Below are 20343 nucleotides of genomic sequence, written 5' to 3'. Positions count from 1 at the left end.
AACTCGGGATCTCGCAAAAGTTTTGCGAGATCTCGCAAAACAAACTCGGGATCTCGCAAAAGTTTTGCGAGATCTCGCAAAACAAACTCGGGATCTCGCAAAACTTTTGCAAGATCTCACAAAACAAACTCGGGATCTCGCAAAACTTTTGCTAGATCTCGCAAAGGTTTTAGCCACATTCTTCCCGTTAGCTCGAAGCTAACAGGAGGTCGAGACCTACTTCAGCCGGGAGGAACACCGCTTTCCCGGCACATCGTGCCTCGACCTCCCGGTCGACTTCGAGCCGGCGTCCGAAGAATGCGGCTAAAAGTTTTGCGAGATCCCGAGTTTGTTTTGCGAGATCACTTTTGCGAGATCCCGAGTTAGTTTTGCGAGATCTCGCAAAAGTCCGTCTTAATTTTTTTTTCTCCCATGTCCCCTGCGGGGCTCCGTAGGAAACACCACCTGTTAGGTGTATAATGACTTATTACTAACAGGTGTAAATTAAAGTCTTTTACCATACCATGCATAACAGCTTTTGTCTATTAATGATTCTTTGTTGGTTTTAAGTTTTTATTACTAAAATGATATTTTGATCTAACAAAAACTAATTACTTTCCCTTTTTTAAAATCATCAACAAAGCAGAATAACTGTGAAGTGTAAGAAAATATCTCTAAGGTATTAGCTATTTATGTCTTAGCTACCTATTAACATGTTTACGCCTACTTTGAAACAATCACTATGAAGCTGTGTTCATAAGCCCAGTAGGCTTTTGCATTTTATAATCAATAGCCTAATAGCTTAAAAAAAAAAACTTCTTAAAAAATGGCTCTTTACCAATGGTTCTAGAGCCTCGTGTTTGTGCCCCTAAGCTAGGCTCAATGGCTATTAGCTTTAGCACCTTCTTTGACATACAGGCATGAGATTGGTTTCACACTTCTCATCTAACTCTGCAAGACAGCAAATAAGTGTATTTCCCAAAATGTGAAGCTATTGCTTTAAGATCCCATACAGATAGACAGCAGTCCACTGTCTTAAGTTGCACACTTTTAACACAAAATCCATTCAGTTATTGTCCTTTTAAAGTAGTGGTTAAAGAAGTCAGTGCTATCCACTTCATAAATTGTTACATTATGTTCCACCATTTATATCCAGGCACCTGAACTCAATTTGTAAGACAAACCTCTGCAGTAATCACAGGAGGGCCATCTTTTTAAAATGAGTTTGAAGCATGCGTAACAAAATCAAGACCACTTGCTGTTTAGTAGAGATGATCCTCAGAAAGAAAACAGTCAAAGTTTATTTCCTTCAGAATTTTCTATCTGATCTCTACGCATGTGCACAAGTAGGTTTTCTTTATTTTCTATTTTCAGTCTTATTTTGAGTTAGGACTCATACCACAAAATGCCCCACCCCCACCCCAAGACAGATGAGAGGCCGTGTATCAAAGGTCACTAGTCCTTGCACCAAGGGCCAGATCGCCCAGCGTGGCAAAAAAATCCTCCATTTCCTTTTCCAAGAGGCGGTTGCGATTCTCCGCATCCTCCCGTGCCCGCTCAGAGTTTCTGAGTTTTATCTCCAGCATGCGCTGCTTCTTCCTCTCCTGCTCCATCTCCTGTTCCAAACGCTCCATCTGGGCACACAGAGCAGCACTAGACTCTTCCAATCTGTGTGGAAGCACAATACACACAGAAAAGGTCACGGACATTTGCCTTTTTTCTGTTTGGCTGAACCACCCAGTAAAGCACATTTCAAACAACTTCCTACCTTCCCAACTTTTTGTCTGACCCGTGTGCCCAGATTAATACTAATGTGATATTCTTGGCATTGGAGGAAATAAAACAAATCTGCCCTGCAAGAACCGCTGTTAGCTATCTCTCTCTCTACATATATATATGTCTTACTTGCATAATATAATCTCTATCAGTTTTCTGCAAACATTTCCAACACTATCTGGAGCTGAGCTACCAAAACTGGCACACAGGTATAGCTTATAGTTCTTATCTATAGCAGATAATAACATCATCACATTGCCTAGCCAACACCTACCAAGGGCTATAATGACCCATTTGCAGCATTTATGCACCTCTAATGCCTTATAAGAGCGTTGTATAACTTTAATTTTGCAACGGTAAAATTTCCTTTATATCCAGCTTTAATTATATATAATATATTATGATGTCATCATGTTGCCATGCAACCACCTAACAACAGACTAAAATTATAGACCAAACAATGTGTCCAAATTCATGGGCTGCATCCTCCTGAGGACGCATTTGTAGACCGATTACATCACAGCGACGCGCCGAAGGCTGTCCAAATTCGTAGACTCCTCCGAATGCAGCCGACAAATGCGTCCTCCTTTTCCCCAAATTTGAAGGATGGGTCGGGTGTGTCCTTCGTGGCCCACCATATCCCAGAATTCATAGCGCGGCCCAGCCAAACTCCAGTTTCCGGCAATGGCGGCCGCTACTAAGTTTTAAAATTACTCTTATTAATCTTTCTGGGTCACAAAATAAACTTTTAACATATTTTCAGACAAGAATGTGGGTGTGTAAACTTCAAATATCTGCTCGGTTTATCAAGATATCACATATTTCCAAAAGTGCTTCAATGTTTTCGGAGACGTCTGTTATCCACCAGCTCGATAGCTAGCCAAGAGCTGGCTATCTAGGGTCACTAGAGCCGCAGAGAATGGCACAACTCCCGGCACATCATTTTCAGATCACCGCGGGCTTTCGCTACTCAGGTTAAACGTAATATATAAGTCACTTAGACAACCTAAAATGTTATTGTTTGGCTTTTTTCAGTGTTTTATTTGTTGTAAAGTTATTAGATTAGATAAAATAAAACGTTATTAATCCTCCGGGTGGGTTCCTCCTTGGTTTTCAAACAGCTGAATAAACGTCAAACAGAAAACGGATTAAACAGAAGTGTGAGATTTACGCCAGTGTCCTGTTATATTTTAGATAGCAAGGAGCAGACGGCCAAGTTTATTAAACTCCACCGAGACAGCGGTGACGCTAATCAGAAGGCTAGACCGTCCAATTTCACAGTCGTTTACTTCCGGCTTACCCAACCTGAGGACCCGGCCCACGTAGACCGCGAAGGCCGGGTCCTCAGGAGGATGCAGCCCATGAATTTGGACACGCTAATAATGACGCATGGGCACAGGTATATAAATATGCTGCTTCCAGCCCAATGATTTAACATTGTGTTTGTTGCTTAAAGCACCTCTGTGTCATGGTCCTGGGTCATGTGACCCAGTATTCTGAGTTTTGTTATTTTTTTCAGTCTAGTTTCATTTCAGTTTATCTAGTTACATTCTGTCATGCCTAGGTTACAGTTTTAATTCATGATTTATCAAGCTCCCCATTTTTAAGAAGAATAAGGACCCACTTAAATGTGAGTCATATCGCCCAGTAAGTTTACTTGGATGTGATTATAAAATACTGACCAAGGTACTGGCAGCTAGAATTGAGCTTGTCATAAGTAAGATAATACATCCTGATCAGACAGGGTTTGTTGCAGGTAGACAACTCTCCAGCAATCTCCGCCGTCTGTTCAATGTAGTATATACTGCTGAAGATAACATTATGCCAGAGATTGTGATATCCTTAGATGCCCACAAAGCCTTTGATCGAATAGAGTATTACTATCTATTTACGGCCCTCGAAAGATTCGGCTTTGGTCCAACATTTTGCTCATGGATTAAAATAATTTATTCGAGCCCCCAGGCTATGGTGAGAACGAATAATATCATATCTGAACCCTTCTCTCTATTCCGGGGAACAAGACAGGGGTGCCCTTTGTCACCCCTGCTCTTTGATGTGGCAATTGAACCCCTTGCGATGATGCTGAGACAGGCTGCTGAATTGGTAGGGATACAAAGGGGGACACAAAACCATAGGCTGTCCTTATATGCTGACGATCTCCTCCTTTTTCTGTCAAACCCTGCCACTAGTCCTAGGGCCAATCCGACCTGCCCCAGATGTAAACAGGTACCAGCCAATTTATGCCACATGTTCTGGTCTTGTTCCAGGCTGAAAGACTTTTGGGCTAACATCTTTAGAACATTCTCATTCATTTCTAATAAGGATATGGAACCAATGCCTCTGACAGCCATCTTTGGTGTGGCACCGAGGGAAACTCAACTAACAGCCTCTCAGAGGAAGGCAATAGCATTCGCCTCATTGCTGGCTAGGAGATTGATTCTACTTAACTGGATAAAGGCAACACCGCCATCCCATAAACGCTGGGTGGAGGAGGTGATGGCACACCTCAAATTAGAACATCTCAGATTTACTATACAGGGCAACACCAAGAAATTCTTTAAGGTCTGGCAGCCTTTCATTTCCTATTTTGAAGATGAGTTTCCTTCCACTCCATAACTGGCAACTCCCCCCCTTTTTTTTTTTTCCCTTTTCTTTTCTTCCTCTGTCTGGGTATAGTTTTGTCTTACACTGTGCGGTAGGACTTGAGTTCGAGCTTTTCTGTATGAATGATATGCTTTCTGAAAACTCAATAAAAACACTTTGATTATTATTATCAAGCTCCCCATTTGTCTCATCCCTGTGTGAAGTTTTTTGTGTTAAGTCTTCGTGTGCTTATCTGTCATGTGTCATGTCCAAGTTTTCTTTGTTTGTCAAGTTCGAGTCATGTCTGGGTCTCGCTATGTTTCTCGTTTTATTTTGAAGGATCCTTGTGTTTTTTGTTTATTGTATTTAGCTTCGCGTCCCCTGTCCTGTCATTATGTTAATTGTTGTCAGCTGTTTTCCCCGTGTGATTCCGCTTCCCCTGATCATTCCTTATGTGTACTTAATCCGTGTGTTTCTGCTCAGTCGGTGTCAGATCGTCTGTTATCCTCACCTCATCTTTTCATAGTTTCCGTTATTGTCTCACTGTTTCATAGCCTGCCTAGTTACTCTGTGTTCATAGTTTTTTTCATAGTTCTTTCACAGAGTGTCATAGTCTTTTTAGTTTACACAGTGTTCTTAGTCTCCTTAGTTTTCCCAGTTTCAGTGTTCTCTAATGTTTTTGTCATGCCATCAGCCACAATAAAGGCTCGCTTTATTTTTGGAAACCTAGTTCTGTCTCCACTGTGTCTGCATCTGGGTCTACCTCTTCTTCACACCGGTGCACCCCGCCGTGACACTCTATGTCTTAAAAAACATGCCATTTATTTCCATGACAGGTTTTAGTTGCAAAAAGGGAAAGGTTTTTGAAAATACCAGTTCATTTTCAGTGTTACAGATAACAACATTTTAAGTGTTAACACACTTAAATTGGTGTGTTACAAACTGAGCATAGGTGTGCTTTAACCATGCCATTTGGGTTTAGTATAAAAAATGGTAATTGGAATTATGGTAAATATACAATCTTTTGTTTTGGGAACTTTTTCCATCTCAGGATGTATTTCATATTTATTTATTCAGTCTTTATTCACTGTCTTCCTGACGTGTTCCCCCAACTGTAAAGAACAGCAATACGAAAGTGCCCTTTAAAGGGCTCACAGCAGGTTGTAATTGAAGTACTTCCATTGGTTCTGTGCTAATGAAATAAAAGCCTGACATCCAAAACCATAAAGTTCATTCAAATGTCTTTCTATTTACCATATAAAAGACCGACACTACTATTATAAGTTTGAAAGATCCTGCATCAGAGACTTACTTTTGGATCCTGGCCTCATATGTAGTCTTCTGTTTTCTCAGCTCGTCTTTCAGTCCCTCTACCAGGCTGCTCAGTGTTAGTTTTTCCCCATCTCCATCTTCGGATATGATAATGGACGGCACCCCGGCTGCCGTGGCCACGTTTCCATTTTCACTGCAGGCTGCGCTGCTGCTGCACAGCTCCATGGCCTCGCAACTGTCCTGCTCGGAGCTCGCGTCTGTCGTCATCCCTCCATCCCTTTCTTTGTTAATCTCTCTGTGGCTTTCTCCATCTTCCACCACACCTCCACAGTTCTGGTGCACCGGGGGCTCGCTTGCTGAGTCCGGGACAGATATTTCACAGGAGGACGTGGACCACGGTGTGCTGGATACACTTGGAACGCTCCCCATGCTAGAGGAGGAGGTCACGTTGTCATACGTGGACAGCCTCTGGGACGAGCCGGTGGAGTCACGGTCACGGGTGGACCGTTCCCCTGAAGATGTGCGCCGGTGTCCCCTCAAGGAGGACAAACCGTTCATAAGCCAGTTGCCCCCGCTTCCACCTCCTCCACCACCAGAAGACAGACTGGTTGTATCTGCTGCGGAGCCACTGCTGCTGGTTTGCTTAGCTTGCGGCTGGGAACGAGGCGCTGAAGAGCTTTTGAAGGAATATTTCCAGGAAGGCATGGTCTTGGCTTGTTTACTCGGACTGATTACCGTCTCACCCTTTCCCGATGAAGACCCAAGTTTTGGTCCAGGGTTTGGGTTAGGGGTCTGAGTGGGACTGACGGCTGCGCACAGCTTGGCGTCCAGGGATGAGGCACTGCTGTGCAGATCTTGGTCTGGGTTGGAGACGGGGCAACTCTGAAGGTCCTCTTCAGAGATCCAGGCTCCCAGGCTGCGGTGTTGGAGATGATGCCCTTGGATGGGGATCTCAGTTTGGGGTAGAGCTGGCCCCTCCTGTTCCCTCCCTGAGTACAAACGGTTGTGTTCCCTGATGAGGACTGTCATCAGGTGCTGGACAAGAGAAGTTCCTAGACAATACAAATCACATTCAGCCGGTGTCGGTATAACTTTTTTAGTTTTATTCTAAACTATCATTTTTAATAAATAAATTACAGAAAAACAGAACCTTATTTGATTGTCATTAATTTTCTGTACCTTCCATGATAGTGACTGGGTCCTCCATCTTCGGTCTAAGGATGTTAGGTCCAAATACTGTGGCAAGGTTCTGGACACTCATCTTGTTCTCATTACAGTGGGACTGGACCTCATCAAGGAATCTAAGGAGAGATATAGTGAAAAACTAGAGTAAAAAACTGATTAGGCTACAAAAGCCTAAGTTCTCAACCTAACGGGTGAAGTCACTCACTTGCATATGTACTTGAGGAGGTTGTAGTTCGGTAGAGGTAGAGTGCTAACTTGCTTTCCAAGCTCCTGGACTCCCTGATATGAGACAAATCATCCTTATTCTACTCACAGTACCACTCAAAGTCCTCACACCAAAGGTAAACAGCACATACCTCCTCCTCATCTTTGGCCAAAAGCTGCGCACAGGTTAGAAAGTCTTCATATTTGGAGAAGGGGATAACTGGTTCAGGCAGCTCTCGCAGGTACAACTTCAGCAAGGATGCCACTGTGTGGACGTCTGTGTTACTGCAAGTCAGAAAGAAAGATGATTCAGTAGAATTCAAATCAGTGATGATCATAAAAGTCTTTGGCAAAGTGAATTTTCCCATTTCATCCTCTCACCCACCTGTCAAACAGGGGCTTGTCCCCACAGTCGAAGGCCTCCTGCAGCTCCCTGACCAGGTTGGCCTGTCCTGGCATTCGAAAGAGACCTTCCTCATCCAGACCCCTCTCTCTGATAAAGTCCACACACTGCTCAACCAGCAGGGGTGCAAGGCGGGGGCCAAACTTCTTCTCGTACTGCACTGTGTCCTCTAGATGCTGGCCAAATATCCCTGTTGACAGATGGAAGAAACATAACATGTCAGGGCTTTCTGAAGGCACGAGGCCGTAGTTGGTTTTTGGATTGTGGAGCAAGTGATGAAAATATGTACATTTATTCTGTGGGAAAATTGAATATGACAGGATGTTTCTGGAACAGCATTTTTTGGTTATTTGTAGCCTTCATATGATTACAAAGATAATTAATAAATAAATAAAAAGTGACAGTTAACATGAACAGAGGAAAAAAATGCCCAGAATAAATATGCAATTTTATGCCAGGTTATTACCTGTTGTTTGGCTGCAGCAGTCACAGCTGGATGTTAGCTTGCAGTAATGGTAGTAATTGAAAGAACAGGAGCTGCACAGTTGCAGAAAGCGTTTGTCATACCTCCCCAGCCCACATTTCACCATGTTCATCCATTCCTGTTCAGGCATTTGACTCTTGTAGCTGGTAATTAATCTTTCATTTATCCCACAGACTTCAGCAGAAACAAGCCAAGTTGAGGAAAATGACAGAGAAGCTTGGAAAGAGCAGCTGAGGAAGCAGACATGTTGCATGGGATCTGCTGTGACTGCAGTGCTGCTGTTAAGGAGGGGTCTATGATTTGGCACAGATCTATTCTGGACACAGAGGCAGCAGACTGGCACATTTTGCCTGTGAACTGGAGAGGGAGGCTGGAAATACCACCCAGCCGGTCAGGGGATTCACTCTGAACATACACAGCAAAATCTCCAGTGTTAATTTAACACTGGAGATTTTGCTGTGTAGGTGTCAGTGTATTGACTTTCACTGTGCATTTAGTATGAATGTTGAGGGGAAAGTGAAAATTCTAGTGATATAGGCTAATGATAAGCTAAGCTAATGCGCAAAAATATATTATTATATATTCATTCTATTGTTTCTTTTTCACAATTTTTTTTCTATCTCGTTTTAAAACTTTTCCTTTGGAAAGATAAACCCCCGCGTATCAGCTTAAAAACGCTTCAAAGAACCAAGGATAAAGTCCCCTTCTGGCCACATGTGCCTCAATTTTATTCCACAACTTAGACATCCACATTACTCACACTCTCATAACACATACATATAGGGCCTTGAGGGTGGGCACGTTAACGGCGTCCAGTGGATGGTCTGTGTATTCAACCCCACCTCTGGCGCCGGTGCCCACCTCTCAATTTTAAATCCATGTAGACATTGAGGGTTCTCGGGAGGAGCCGTGCTAACGCCTGCTGCTCTCTGGCAGCAGCACCATGCTCTCCCGTGTTTTAAATGCACCTTAGAACAACACGCAGCAACACTACACATGAGCGAGAGGAGGGAGGTTTGGAGTCTTCACACACCCCTGTTCTCTGCTGGCCATTGGGGCGGGGGGGCTGGAAGGAGGTGTTGGCCGTCCCTGCTGCTGCGGAGCCTGGGGTGGTCTGCTTGCCTCCACCCCAGGGGAAAGGGTAACATCTCCTGGGTCTAGGTGCCGTTTCCCCCTCCAGGGGCGAGGGTACCTGGACCCGGGGTATAGAGTTTGTTTGGGGAGTGTGATTGTGTGTACAGTGTCCATGTATGTCTATCCCTACGTTGGGTTAGTGCTGAGTATTTGTATATGTGTGCATGAGGGTGGGAATGCATGTTTGTGTCCGTGTCTATATGTCAGGTCGGGTCTTACACTCCACCTCTCAGGGAACTCCCAGGCCCTCCAAGGCCTGTCTCCCCTCACCACACTCCCTGCCGTTAACTGATGCCCTCAGGGGTCGGTGCGTTGGTGGTTCTTGGTGACCGGGGCTGGGCGCTCAGGTATGTACCGGCTCACTCCCGGTGACTACTTGGCGGGGCCTGGTGCCTGTTGCTCGGTCAGGCCTCTTCTGGGGCAAAGGGGGCCCTCGGGCCTCCGGCCTCTCGGCCTGCGGCTCAGTTCACTCTGGCACAGCTGGCTGCCGGCAGCTGGCGCCACTGCAGCCCCCTCTGGCTTCTGCTCCGTGGCTACTGGGTGACCCCTCATCTGGGGCTCTCCTCAGCTTTTCCCAGGAGGGTGGCACGGATGCCCCTCCGGTGGTCCTCCTTGGGCTCTCGCACTCTGGGGCCTCTGGATGTCTGGGGCCTGGATCTCCTCCATGCCTGCTTCATGCCCTGGGGGACCGGGCTATGGCTCTCTACATCCTCTAGCAGACTATTACATGTGGAAACCTGGAAACCATTTGAATACAAGCGCGCTGATCCACACAGGTGTGCACACAGGTGTTCACTGTTCATAGACATAAACTACACCTCTATTGGCTGCCATCTCCAAGCATATTGTGCACTGTCTGTCCTTTTTGCTACACAACAAAATTCAATATTTAGTATTTACTGCTGTTTACACTTAGCTAGATTAATGCGATGCTGTTGTGTTTAGTATGTTGCTCTGTTTTTTTTGCTTGTTTTCTCTTCTTTTTCTCTCAACAGGTGATCCAGGAGATTTTTTTTTTCTTCTTTCTCTTTTTAAGTGCCCTTTTTCCACTGTCCCTCTCCCCTTCTGTTTTTCTTTTCCTTCATCTTTCTTTCTCCCTTTCCTATCCCTCAGTCATGTCTGTCCTGTTTGTAACAACTGAAAATAAAATAAAATAAATAATAACAACAAAGGTCGATCAAATGGACCAATACGGCAAGGCCGTGATGATCCATTTGCAAAGTAAATCCATTGGGTATCCTTGTTGGTCTGCAGACAACAAATCTGACGGCTAAAGAACCAAATGGGACAGGCAAAAAAAAAAAAAAAAAAAAACTTTTTAAAGGTGCTTTATTTTTTTTTCCTTTCGAAGACCTACACAAAACCTAGCATTTTTTGCCATCTTTTCAACGGTCAAAAATCTAGAAAAAAACATGCTAGCTTTTTGTCCTAGCAGCACAAAAAGCTAGCATTTCAGAAAAGTTAACAAAAAGCTGGACAAAAATGCTGTTAGAATTTTATCAGTTGCTAGCACAAAATGCTAGCGTTTTAATAAAAAGCTAGCATAGACAAAAAAACTAGCACATATTTATTACAAGATTAAAATGAATTATTATTTTTCCAATCTTTTGGGGGGTATTAAAAAAGTTCAGATAGTGAGAAATGCTGTCATTGTCCAAAACGATAAACATGTGACTGGAAAGATGACCCAGGACTCTTTACTCTCATTTCTTCATGCACCAAGTATAAAATCTATCTATCCATTTTCTTCTATTATCCAAATTGAGGGGGTGGCTAACACAGACACAAATACGTTACACTCACATTCACACTTAATGGTAATTTGGGACCTTTCAATTACTAACTGGATGCCTTTGGATTGTAGAAGTAAGCTGGAGAGAATCCACACAGACGCAGGGAGAACATGAAAACTACACACAGAAAGACCCCAGCAAGCCAGTGGATTCAAGCCCACATTTAAAACTTCTTGTTTTGTGAGAGCAGTGCTAACCTCCGTGCATAGCATTGTGGTATTGCAACTTTTTCTTAATTAATTAGGCCTATGCTAGCTATTTATAAACGTCTGTTATTTGTGTTTCTTGTGTGGACATTTAAGCTAGTCATGCTTGTCATAGATCTTCCCTTATTTTTCCATCAGCCAAGCTTACAGAACTTCTTTTTTTGGGTGTTTTTATTTTCTAAAATTGAGGGAATAAACAAAGATAAATGACTAATTTTCATAAAGAATAGGTCTGCTAGTTGCCAGCAGCTCTTAAACATGCTTTACTAAAGACAAGGATTAAAATTAGATTAATGATATCATACAGTATATTATTTATGTGTTATTCTACATTTATCCCCCTGTTAATATAGAGCTGCTTTGTAACCCAACACCTTCCTGCTCAGCTGCTCCTTATGCCCCACATCATAACCAGACAGGCCTGGTTATATTTCTGGCCTTAGACATCCCGAGCAGACAGGGTGAGAATTACCTGCAGGCTAAAGAAATGAGACAGAGTTGGGGTTGGAGATAGTTTGCATAGCTCAGCTCAAGTGTGTTACCTAAACATTAAAGACAGAGCAGAGATGTGGACTGCAGTCTTTTCTATTCTAGCAGAAAGAGCAAGTTTCATAAATTTTGGGCGATGTGTTGAGCTTATAAGGCAGAGAGGAAATCTCCTGCACTGGAAGGCATGCCTTGAATTATTGCTGGCAAAGAAATATGAATAATATATCTTGCTTTCTTTTACACAAAGATGATGAATAAAAGCAGTGTTAGCTGGGCGTCGGGGGGTTCCCCGGAGGCATTTTCCTTGGGGGGCTCAACCCGGGGTAGCGGTCATGTCCGGTTAGGGGCTCTGTTGGCTCTCAGGTGACTGTTTCCTCGCGGCTGCATGCAGCGGGACTAGGGGAGGGTCTGTGCTGACGGACGTGGGTTACTGACCTGGTAGCCTGGCTGCCCCTGGGTGGGCCCGGGATGGGCGTGAGGTTCTGGGGGCGCTCCGTCTCTGGGCTGGGGCCCGGGCCGGGCCTCGGGGGCTTGGGTCCTGGTTGGTGTGTTGCCGGGGTTGTGGGCAGGTGGGTGCATGGGGGCCCAGCCCTGGAGCAGGGTGCCGCCGGTGCATCGAGCCACCTGGGGGGCTCTTCAACTGGTGGGGGAGATTGTCACATCTTGCAGGAGCTTTCCTCTCCTCAGGGGCTCTCTCTACAGGAGGGGGAGATACAGGAGAGGTGGAGGAAGATCTCAGCCTGGGTGTTTATTGTCTTATGTAGTCTGGAAGAAGAGTGGATGGTGGGGTGGGTGCAGTTTTCTCTGTGGTGGGATTGGGTGGACTGTCCTGGGCTCTGTGGGGCCGGGAGGCGCTGCTGCGCTGGGCCTGGATGGACCTGGGCCCCCTTTCCCTGGTGGGTCGCGGAGTATGGGGGTGCCTACTGGGGTCAGCGGGGGAGCTGGCCCCAGGGAGGGGTCACTTGCCCCTCCCTTCCTTCCCTCCCCATCTCCAGCTGCCTCCCTCTTCCCGCTCCACCACAACCACCCACACATGCAGGACCTTGGAGTAGGGGTATGTCACCAGGGTGCAGAGGAGGCTACCCCCCCCCCCCATCCCCTTCTGGCTGCCTCTGCCTCAATTTTATCCCACAATTTAGACATTCACATTACTCACACTCTCATTACACGTACATATAGGATCTTGGGGGTGGGCACGATACACGGAATCCAAAGTACCATCAGGGTGTACACCCCACCCCTGGCATCGTTGCCCACCTCTCAATGTTAAATACACGTAGACATTGAGGGCCAGCAGGAGGGACCATGCGCTTACCTGCTGCTCTCTGGCAGGTAGCTCCAAGCCCTCCTGGGTTTTAAATGCACCTTAGAACACACATGCATCAACACTACAATGAGCGGGTGGAGGGAGGTTTGGAGTCTTCTCTCACCCCCATTCTCTGCGACCTGCTGGAGCAGGGGGGCTAGGACTAGGAGGAGGAGTTGGCCGTCCGACTGCGGTCTGGAGTGTGGGGCCTCCCTGCTGCTGCGGAGTCGGGGCGGTCTGCCTCCCCCCACCGCAGGGAAAAGGGTAACACCACCTGGGTCTGGGTGCAGTTCCCCCCCTCCAGGGGCAAGGGTACCTAGACCTGGGGCTTAGAGTACGCTTGGGGAGTGTGATCGTGTGTACAGCGTCTCTTTATGTCTGTCTCCACGTTGGTTGAGTGTGGAGTAAGTGCATATGAGAGCATGAGGGTGGGAATGGATGTTTGTATATGTGTGTGCCTGTATTTCTGTGTCTATATGTCAGGTTGGGTGTCAGGCGCCACCTCTCTGGGGACATCTTAGGCCCTCCAAGGTATGGAGGCCTATCTCCCCCTACCACCACTTCCCCTGCCAGTGGCGGACCCCCTCAGACATTGGTGCGTTGGTGGTTCTTTGTGTCCGGGGATGGGCGTCCAGGTACACACCGGCTCACTCCTTGGCGGCCGCTTATCGGGGCCTGGAGCCTGGGGCTTGCTCGGGCCACTTCGGAGGTGGGGTGCCCCCGGCCTCTCGGCCTGGGGCTCGGTCACTCAGGCACGGCTGGCTGCCGGCGGAGCTCACGGGCGCGTCACTGCAACTCCCCCTGGCTTCTGCTCCGCGGCTTCTGAGTGAGCCCTCATCTGGGACTCTCCTCAGCTCTTTCTGGGACAGTGGCGCGGCTGCCCCTCTGTTGGTCTTCCTTGGTCTCTTGTATTCTGGGGGCCTCTGGATGTCTGGAGTTTTGATCTCCTCCATACCTGCTTCATGCCCTGGAGGACGGGGCTGTGGCCCCCCCACACCCTCTAGCAGATCATTACATGAAGGAACCTTTTAAAAAACAAAAAACAAACGCGTCCATGCTCACAGGTGTACACACGGGTGATCACACCCACAAACTACACCCTTTTTGGCTCCTACCTCAAAGCACACTGTGTTCTGTTGATCTTATGTGCTGCACAATAATGTTTAACATTTAGTATTTACTGTCATATTCCCATATATCATTGTGATGTTGTTTATTCTATTACTCTTGTTCTCTTCTGCTTGTTTTCTTTTTTCTTTCTCAGCAGGTGACCCAGGTGATTGATATATGCATTTTTTTTCTTTTTTTCTTCTTTTTTTTCTTTTTCTGCTCATTCTGTTGGTTTTTGTCTTTTGCCCTTCTCCCCCGTCCCTCTTCTCAGCTGTTTCTCTTTCCCTCTTTCTTTCTCCCCTTCTTTCCCCCAGTCAAGTCTGTCCCATATTCAGTAAGTGAAAATAAAATAAACAATAAAAGGTGAATCAAATGGACCATTATGGCAAGGCTGGGATGGTCAATTTGGTAAAGTAAATCCGTTGGGCATCTTTCTTTGCCTTTAGACAACAATTCTGATGGCAAAAGAGCCAAACGGGACAGGCCAAAAAAAAAAAAAAAAAAAAAAAAAACAAAAAAACAAGCAGTGTTAGCTTGGCTTTTATGTTTGTATATTTTCCTTAGAGAAATATGGATTTTTATTTGCTACTGATTGGTGGCCTAATATGTTTTTTTCGTGTTTCAGTTCAAAGGTTTGGCTTTACCTCCTCCAAATGGTGCCCAGATGACCCGCCGTATGGCCTTGACCCAGTCGTCCATATCGCTCTGGGAGTTTGCCATGAGCAGGAAGGATTCATGGCTGATGGGTGCCCGATCCTTCTCTCCTGTTCCGCCTGCGGGGACACACAAGGAAGAAGCGTATGAGTGAGTACAACAGAGATGAAATAGGGCTTAATCGTGGAATCAAACTTGTGCTCTGCAGTGTGATGCTACTAGATGGGTTTTATTTTTGGTTATTTGTTTGTTTTTTTGTCTTCATAGGGAACTGCCTCATAAATTTACCTTGAAATAAATGTCAAACTGCTCAGGACTTTCTCTGAAGTATCCTAGCAGTTGAATACAAGATAATAAATTGTTGAGAAGATGAACTCTAACAGAAAAAACATTTAAAACAAACCATTACTGTTAAGAATTAACAAGTAACTATTACAGATATCATAAACATGTAACATGATAAATAATAAGCCAAAAACCTCACAGATCTGATAAAGGGGAAATGATTATTTGGATTAAGTTGGAATTGTGATAGCAGCAGATTTCGCAGAGAGCATTGTTTACTAGTTACACATATATAAGTGAATTTGATCTTCTTTACCTTAAGGTGAAGAGGTTTTGAACTCTTATTAGGTCTCTATGTTATGCATGTTTGATACCAAAATAATACATTTAAACTGAAAACAAGTCCAAAACATACATTTGCACTGGCCTTGAGTGGGCTAAATGCTGGGGTAAACGTTTTGGTTTGGTAAGGTGGATTCAATTCAATTCAATTCGCCTCAAGGCACTTTATATTGTAAGGTAGACCCTACAATAACACATACAGGGAAAAACCCTGTAAAAAAAACTTTGGCGAAAGTGGGAAGGAAAAACTCCCTTTTAACAGGAAGAAACCTCCGGCAGAACCAGGCTCAGGGAGGAGCGGGGCCATCTGCTGCAACTGGTTGGGGAGAGAGAAGGAAGACAGGATAAAAGACATGCTGTGGACAAGAGCCAGAGATTGATAACAAGTGTGATTCAGTGTAGAGAGGTCTGTTAACACATAGTGGGTAATAAATGTAACTGAGGCAGAAATACTCATAGGATGCATCATCGGAATCCCCCAGCAACCTACACCTATTGCAGCATAACTAACGGTGTGTTCACACCGAACGCGATAGAGGCAGGCAGAGCGTCAGGCTTACATGTAAAGTCAATGGAAAGGCGCGCTGACCCGCGATTGCGGCTCCCGCGAAAATTCGGAAGCAGATTTGCGTCGCGAAAACGCGAAAACGCCTGAAACGCGCGTGAGTGTAGCGCGTTTCAGGCGTTTGACTCGCGAAAAAAACCACGCGCGTGAGTTTATGTGTTGCATTTTGTGCATACACGCGTTTCGCGTCCCCCGCTCGAGTTGGAAAAATCTGAACTCCAGCGTCAAATCGCGCCGCGACAACCAATCAGGAGCCTGGTGACGTGGCTGTTACCTAGTTCAAAGAGGCAGATCCAGCCAAAGCCCTTTATTCTTCAATAGAAGGAAGGCTAATCAATGCCGTAGCAAACAACCCGGAGCCGTACGACACCAGCTGCTTTCTGGACCGAGACAGGAATATAAAGGACCGAGCTTGGAGGAAGATATGTAAAGAGATCGGGCAACCTGGTAAGTTCATTCATTTCTCTTAAGTTTTCTCTAAAGTTTTCACTGACCCGGGGAAGCCGCACACAAGCTAGCAAGCCACCGCTATTTTCCCACTGACGTACAAATACCGTTCTGCTTTTAGGCATGTTGTCATTTAAGAATATATTTTATTGTTTATTAATAAACAGCACACAGTGGTCCCGCTGTTCATCTGTCACTGCCTCTTTTTTCTTAATTTTCATTTTCTTTTTTTTGCACCGGACAGCATTGCATTCTGCAGCCTGATTGACAAATCTCCTGCGCTTGCCAAATTTATCATGTTTGGTTTTGATAACCATCACGTCCAATAGAAAAAACAGCACAAAAACACCCATAACTATGAGCCTCATTCAGAAATAGACACCTGCACCGCGAGGGAAAAAGGCGCACGAAAGTGGCAGGCAGATGAAGACAAAACACGGCATAATAATACTTTTACGTTTTGCAATCTACAAAGGTTTGCACTTTGAGAATCAATTGTGAGAACTGTGACCAATGTTCATGTGTGTGGGGAAAACAGTGTATAAAGTGCGTGGCCAGGGGCTAGTTATTCTGAGAACCCCTGCTGCAATAAATGAGGGACCACTGTCTACTCTATGATTATTATATTCAACCTGTTAACATTTAATACTGTATTGATAGAACCAACTGATTCTGAAGCAGAGCATCCCCTGTTGCTTCTCCTGGCTCCCCAGTCCCTGAGCTCCTGCTGCTGCACCCACAGATATGTACAGCAAGCACTGATACCTTTTTAGTCGGTGGGATTGCCTGTGATCACCTTTACTAAAGATCTACAACCAATCTGATTATATCCTGTTTTTGGTTTGTTTGTTTTTTTCAATGTTGAAATTAAAATCTAGTAGCAGCCTTCTCATTTCTTTGTGTTTTGTGCTGTTTTACAGGCCCACAGGGGAGGACGGCTCCGAGGCAGATGAGGGACGGGTCCCAGGACGGTCCATCGGTGGTGGAGCTGGAGCCACACCAGTCTCCAATGGAGCATTTCCTCCTCAGCCTGGTTCCTGCTCTGGAGAGCAGCTGGTCCTTTTTATTCCTGTCTCTCTGTAAATACTTATATTTTATATATTTATGCTTAATGTATTTCTGTGTGAGAATTTTAATATTATTTCAAATCAAAAATCAACCAAGATGGCGCCGCGTATGGTTGCCCTGGTGCTTCAGTGCGTTACTTTTGTTTTGTTTTTGTGCATTTCTTCTGTGTCTGGGCACTCCTCTGGATACTCGTACACCAGAGAAGAGCTCCTTAACTACAGGACTACAACGCCTGTGGATTTATTTCCAATATTTGTCGCATCTGCGGCAGATTTACTGCTGACTCTGACCAGGAAAGCGAGACGCCGAAAGAGAGGTAAGCGAGCCGGCGCACTCGTGCGTTTGAGGAGACGCGGACTGCGAACTGCTCTTCCTGGGATCTTCCTTTCTAATGTACGCTCACTCGGGAATAAGATTGACGAACTGGCCCTGATGAGAAGCATGAACAGAGACTTTGCCTCCTCCTGTGTCTTATGTTTTACGGAGTCGTGGCTCAGTGAGAACATCCCAGACTGCGCGCTCAAGCTGGAGGGCTTCCATCTGCTGCGCGCGGACCGGCAGGCCGCTCTCTCCGGTAAGTCCAAAGGTGGAGGTCTCTGCTTCTACATCAATAGTGGCTGGTGCACAGATGTGACAGTGATTGCTCAGCACTGCTCTTCCTCTCTGGAATATCTTTTTATCCACTGCAAACCATTTTATTCTCCGCGGGAGTTTGCTTCATTCATCCTGGCCGCTGTTTACATCCCGCCAGACGCAGATGCGCAGGCAGCTCAGTGCGCACTCGCGGAGCAGATTCTCCACACGGAGCGGACATTCCCGGACTCTCTCAAAGAAAGTGCACAAGTAAAACTGCGGTGTTAAGCGATGCGGTTGAAAAATTTGAGTGCGCCTAACTTTTGTGCTGGTACGCCTAAATTTTTAAAGTTAGGCGCCCATGTCAAAAAGTTAGTCTAGAGCCCTGGGGAGGATTCAGGGTTTCCTGATCCAGCACTAACAACAAGCTTTAGCAAAAAAGGAAAGTTTCAAGCCTAATCTTAAAAGTGGAGATACAGTTTCTTGTTTCTTGTTCTAGAACTGTATTCAAAGCCTACTTGGGAGCTAGTGTATTGCAGATCCTTGACACAGTGCTTTTGAGACTAGCATCTTTGGCTAAAAGGGTATCTATCAATGTTGCTCGGGGTATCTCAGAGACAGAACGGTAATGGTTGTGTGAATAACAGTACAAATGAAAGATAATTCCTCTGCTAGTCGATTGAATGTCCTAAACATCCCAAAGGTGCTCTTGGACTAAGAGCTGGATATTTACTTTTTATTTATTTATTTATTTATTTCATTTTTAAGGGCATTTTAAAATCTAGAAAAGGTATATAGTTATAGGTTTTGGTACTGTGACTCTGTGAATATGGCTATGGGCTCAAAATGTGGTCATAAATATTTTGTACTTGTAAAAAAGATTTGTGTGTGCGTAAAAAAGATTTGTGTGTGCGTAAAAAAGATTTGTATGTGTAAAAAAGATTTGTGTGTGGACTTAGAAAAAAAACCCCTGCAAGTTACAAGTACGGATTTTTGACCCTATTTTTCTACCCTTCATCTGATTGGTTAATGTCATGTCAATCACAAATGTAACAATCCAATCAGAGAACAGATGGGTTTGGCTGTCGGAGGGGCGCTTTTTTGAACTGCAGGTCCTTGAAGGGTGATACCGTTTGAAGCTGGAGGATCGCTATATAAATATCCGATAGCAGCTAGGTCCCCTAACTTTCAGTAGCTGTTGAAAGGAAAAAGTTGTGGTATATCAGTGGTTAGAAATAACATTATTACTTTAGGATTAGTTTAACACAAAGTCAGGGCTGACCCAGGACCATTGCTGTGAGTCACAGTGCGCAGCATAAAAGTCCTTTCACATCGGATGCAGGATACGCTGCTAATGCTAACTGCTAACTAAAAGCAAAGGATCCAGAATTTGTTACGCTGGCTGCTGGGCTCTATGGGTTTTTGCAGCAGCTCTACCTGTACTAGATGCACCTGCTCCTTGCCTTTTCTATCTCTGACTTTATGTCCTCTACAAGAGTTTGTTTTTTTTTTGCTAGTTCTTCAAATGTTCAATAAAAACATGTATGCTAATTCATAACGAAGAAAGCTTTGTAATGAAGACTGTCCTTTCCAAAACACTGCCCGCCCCCACCCCGCGGTCCGCAGCGCTGTTGAAAAGGCTGTGGAAGTCCCTGTATTAAACACGTAGACCTGTGACATAAAAATCACCAAACTCGGACGACCACAGACTGTTTTCCTTCGTGGTGATGAAGGAAAACGCTGGGTTGGCATGTAAAAGGGCATTTATTCCCTTCAAAGACCTGCAGTTCAAAAAAAGCGCCCCTCGACAGCCAAACCCATCTGTTCTTTGATTGGATTGTTACATTTGTGATTGACATGACATTGACCAATCAGATGAAGGGAAGAAAAATAGGGTCAAAAATCCGTACTTGTAACTTGCAGGGTTTTTTTTCTAAGTCCACACACAAATCTTTTTTACACATACAAATCTTTTTTACGCACACACAAATCTTTTTTACGCACACACAAATCTTTTTTACGCACACACAAATTCGTTTTACACATACAAATCTTTTTTACAAGTACAAAATATTTATGACCACATTTTGAGCCCATATATGGCCTCATGATGTAACAACAAAGAACAAGAGCTGATTTGAAGGACTGGAGAAACCACAGTTTTGCTGGTAGGGTGTTGATATCTAAATGTATAGTTTATTCATCAAACTGAACATTTTACAGACAATGACACTTGAAGATACCCCCCCCCCCCCCCCACACACACACACACACACACACACACACACACACACACACACACACACACACACACACACACACACACACACACACACATCCAACTTCTAAACAATTAAAAAAATAAATAACATAATCACATTTTGAAATAACCCCTCAATCTCTTGAAAACTCCTTTTTTAAATTTAAATTGAAGGTCTTAATTTAGGCTCAAATATCAACATCGTTTAAAGGTTTAAAAAATGTT

The 20343-nt window shown here is 44.8% G+C and overlaps 2 protein-coding genes across 7 annotated transcripts in view; one reads left to right on the top strand and one right to left on the bottom strand.

The window, feature by feature from the left end:
* Nucleotides 1–383: 383 nt before the first annotated feature.
* Nucleotides 384–20343, bottom strand: part of arhgap22b (Rho GTPase activating protein 22b) — a 51125-nt gene continuing 31165 nt past the window's right edge. For all 6 annotated transcript variants that reach the window (XM_082543242.1, XM_082543244.1, XM_082543246.1 and 3 more), the window contains 7 exons: nucleotides 14569–14697; nucleotides 7385–7592; nucleotides 7152–7284; nucleotides 7001–7074; nucleotides 6790–6911; nucleotides 5651–6662; nucleotides 384–1647 (listed from right to left, as the gene is read on the bottom strand). In XM_082543242.1, coding sequence (XP_082399368.1) covers nucleotides 1425–1647; nucleotides 5651–6662; nucleotides 6790–6911; nucleotides 7001–7074; nucleotides 7152–7284; nucleotides 7385–7592; nucleotides 14569–14697 — 1901 coding nt within the window. In that variant the 3' untranslated portion in view covers nucleotides 384–1424. The remainder of the gene's footprint in view (nucleotides 1648–5650; nucleotides 6663–6789; nucleotides 6912–7000; nucleotides 7075–7151; nucleotides 7285–7384; nucleotides 7593–14568; nucleotides 14698–20343) is intronic.
* On the top strand, nucleotides 16063–19720 carry LOC309712453 (uncharacterized protein). The gene is made up of 3 exons (XM_082543258.1): nucleotides 16063–16217; nucleotides 17138–17296; nucleotides 17557–19720. Exons 2-3 carry the CDS (start codon nucleotides 17167–17169, stop codon nucleotides 18144–18146), a joined length of 720 nt encoding a protein of 239 aa, XP_082399384.1. The 5' UTR covers nucleotides 16063–16217; nucleotides 17138–17166; the 3' UTR covers nucleotides 18147–19720.

Source organism: Aulonocara stuartgranti (genome assembly GCF_965226115.1).
Source record: "Aulonocara stuartgranti genome assembly, chromosome: 8".
NCBI classification, from domain to species: Eukaryota; Metazoa; Chordata; class Actinopteri; order Cichliformes; family Cichlidae; genus Aulonocara; species Aulonocara stuartgranti.
This window is presented reverse-complemented; position numbering and strand designations above follow the sequence as displayed.

Coding starts and splice junctions, on each gene's coding strand:
- LOC309712453 (XM_082543258.1), top strand. CDS start 17,167: ATGAGGGACGGGTCCCAGGACGGTCCATCGGTGGTGGAGCTGGAGCCA. Junction 17,297..17,556: donor CTTTTTATTCCTGTCTCTCT/GTAAATACTTAT, acceptor CATCTGCGGCAG/ATTTACTGCTGACTCTGACC.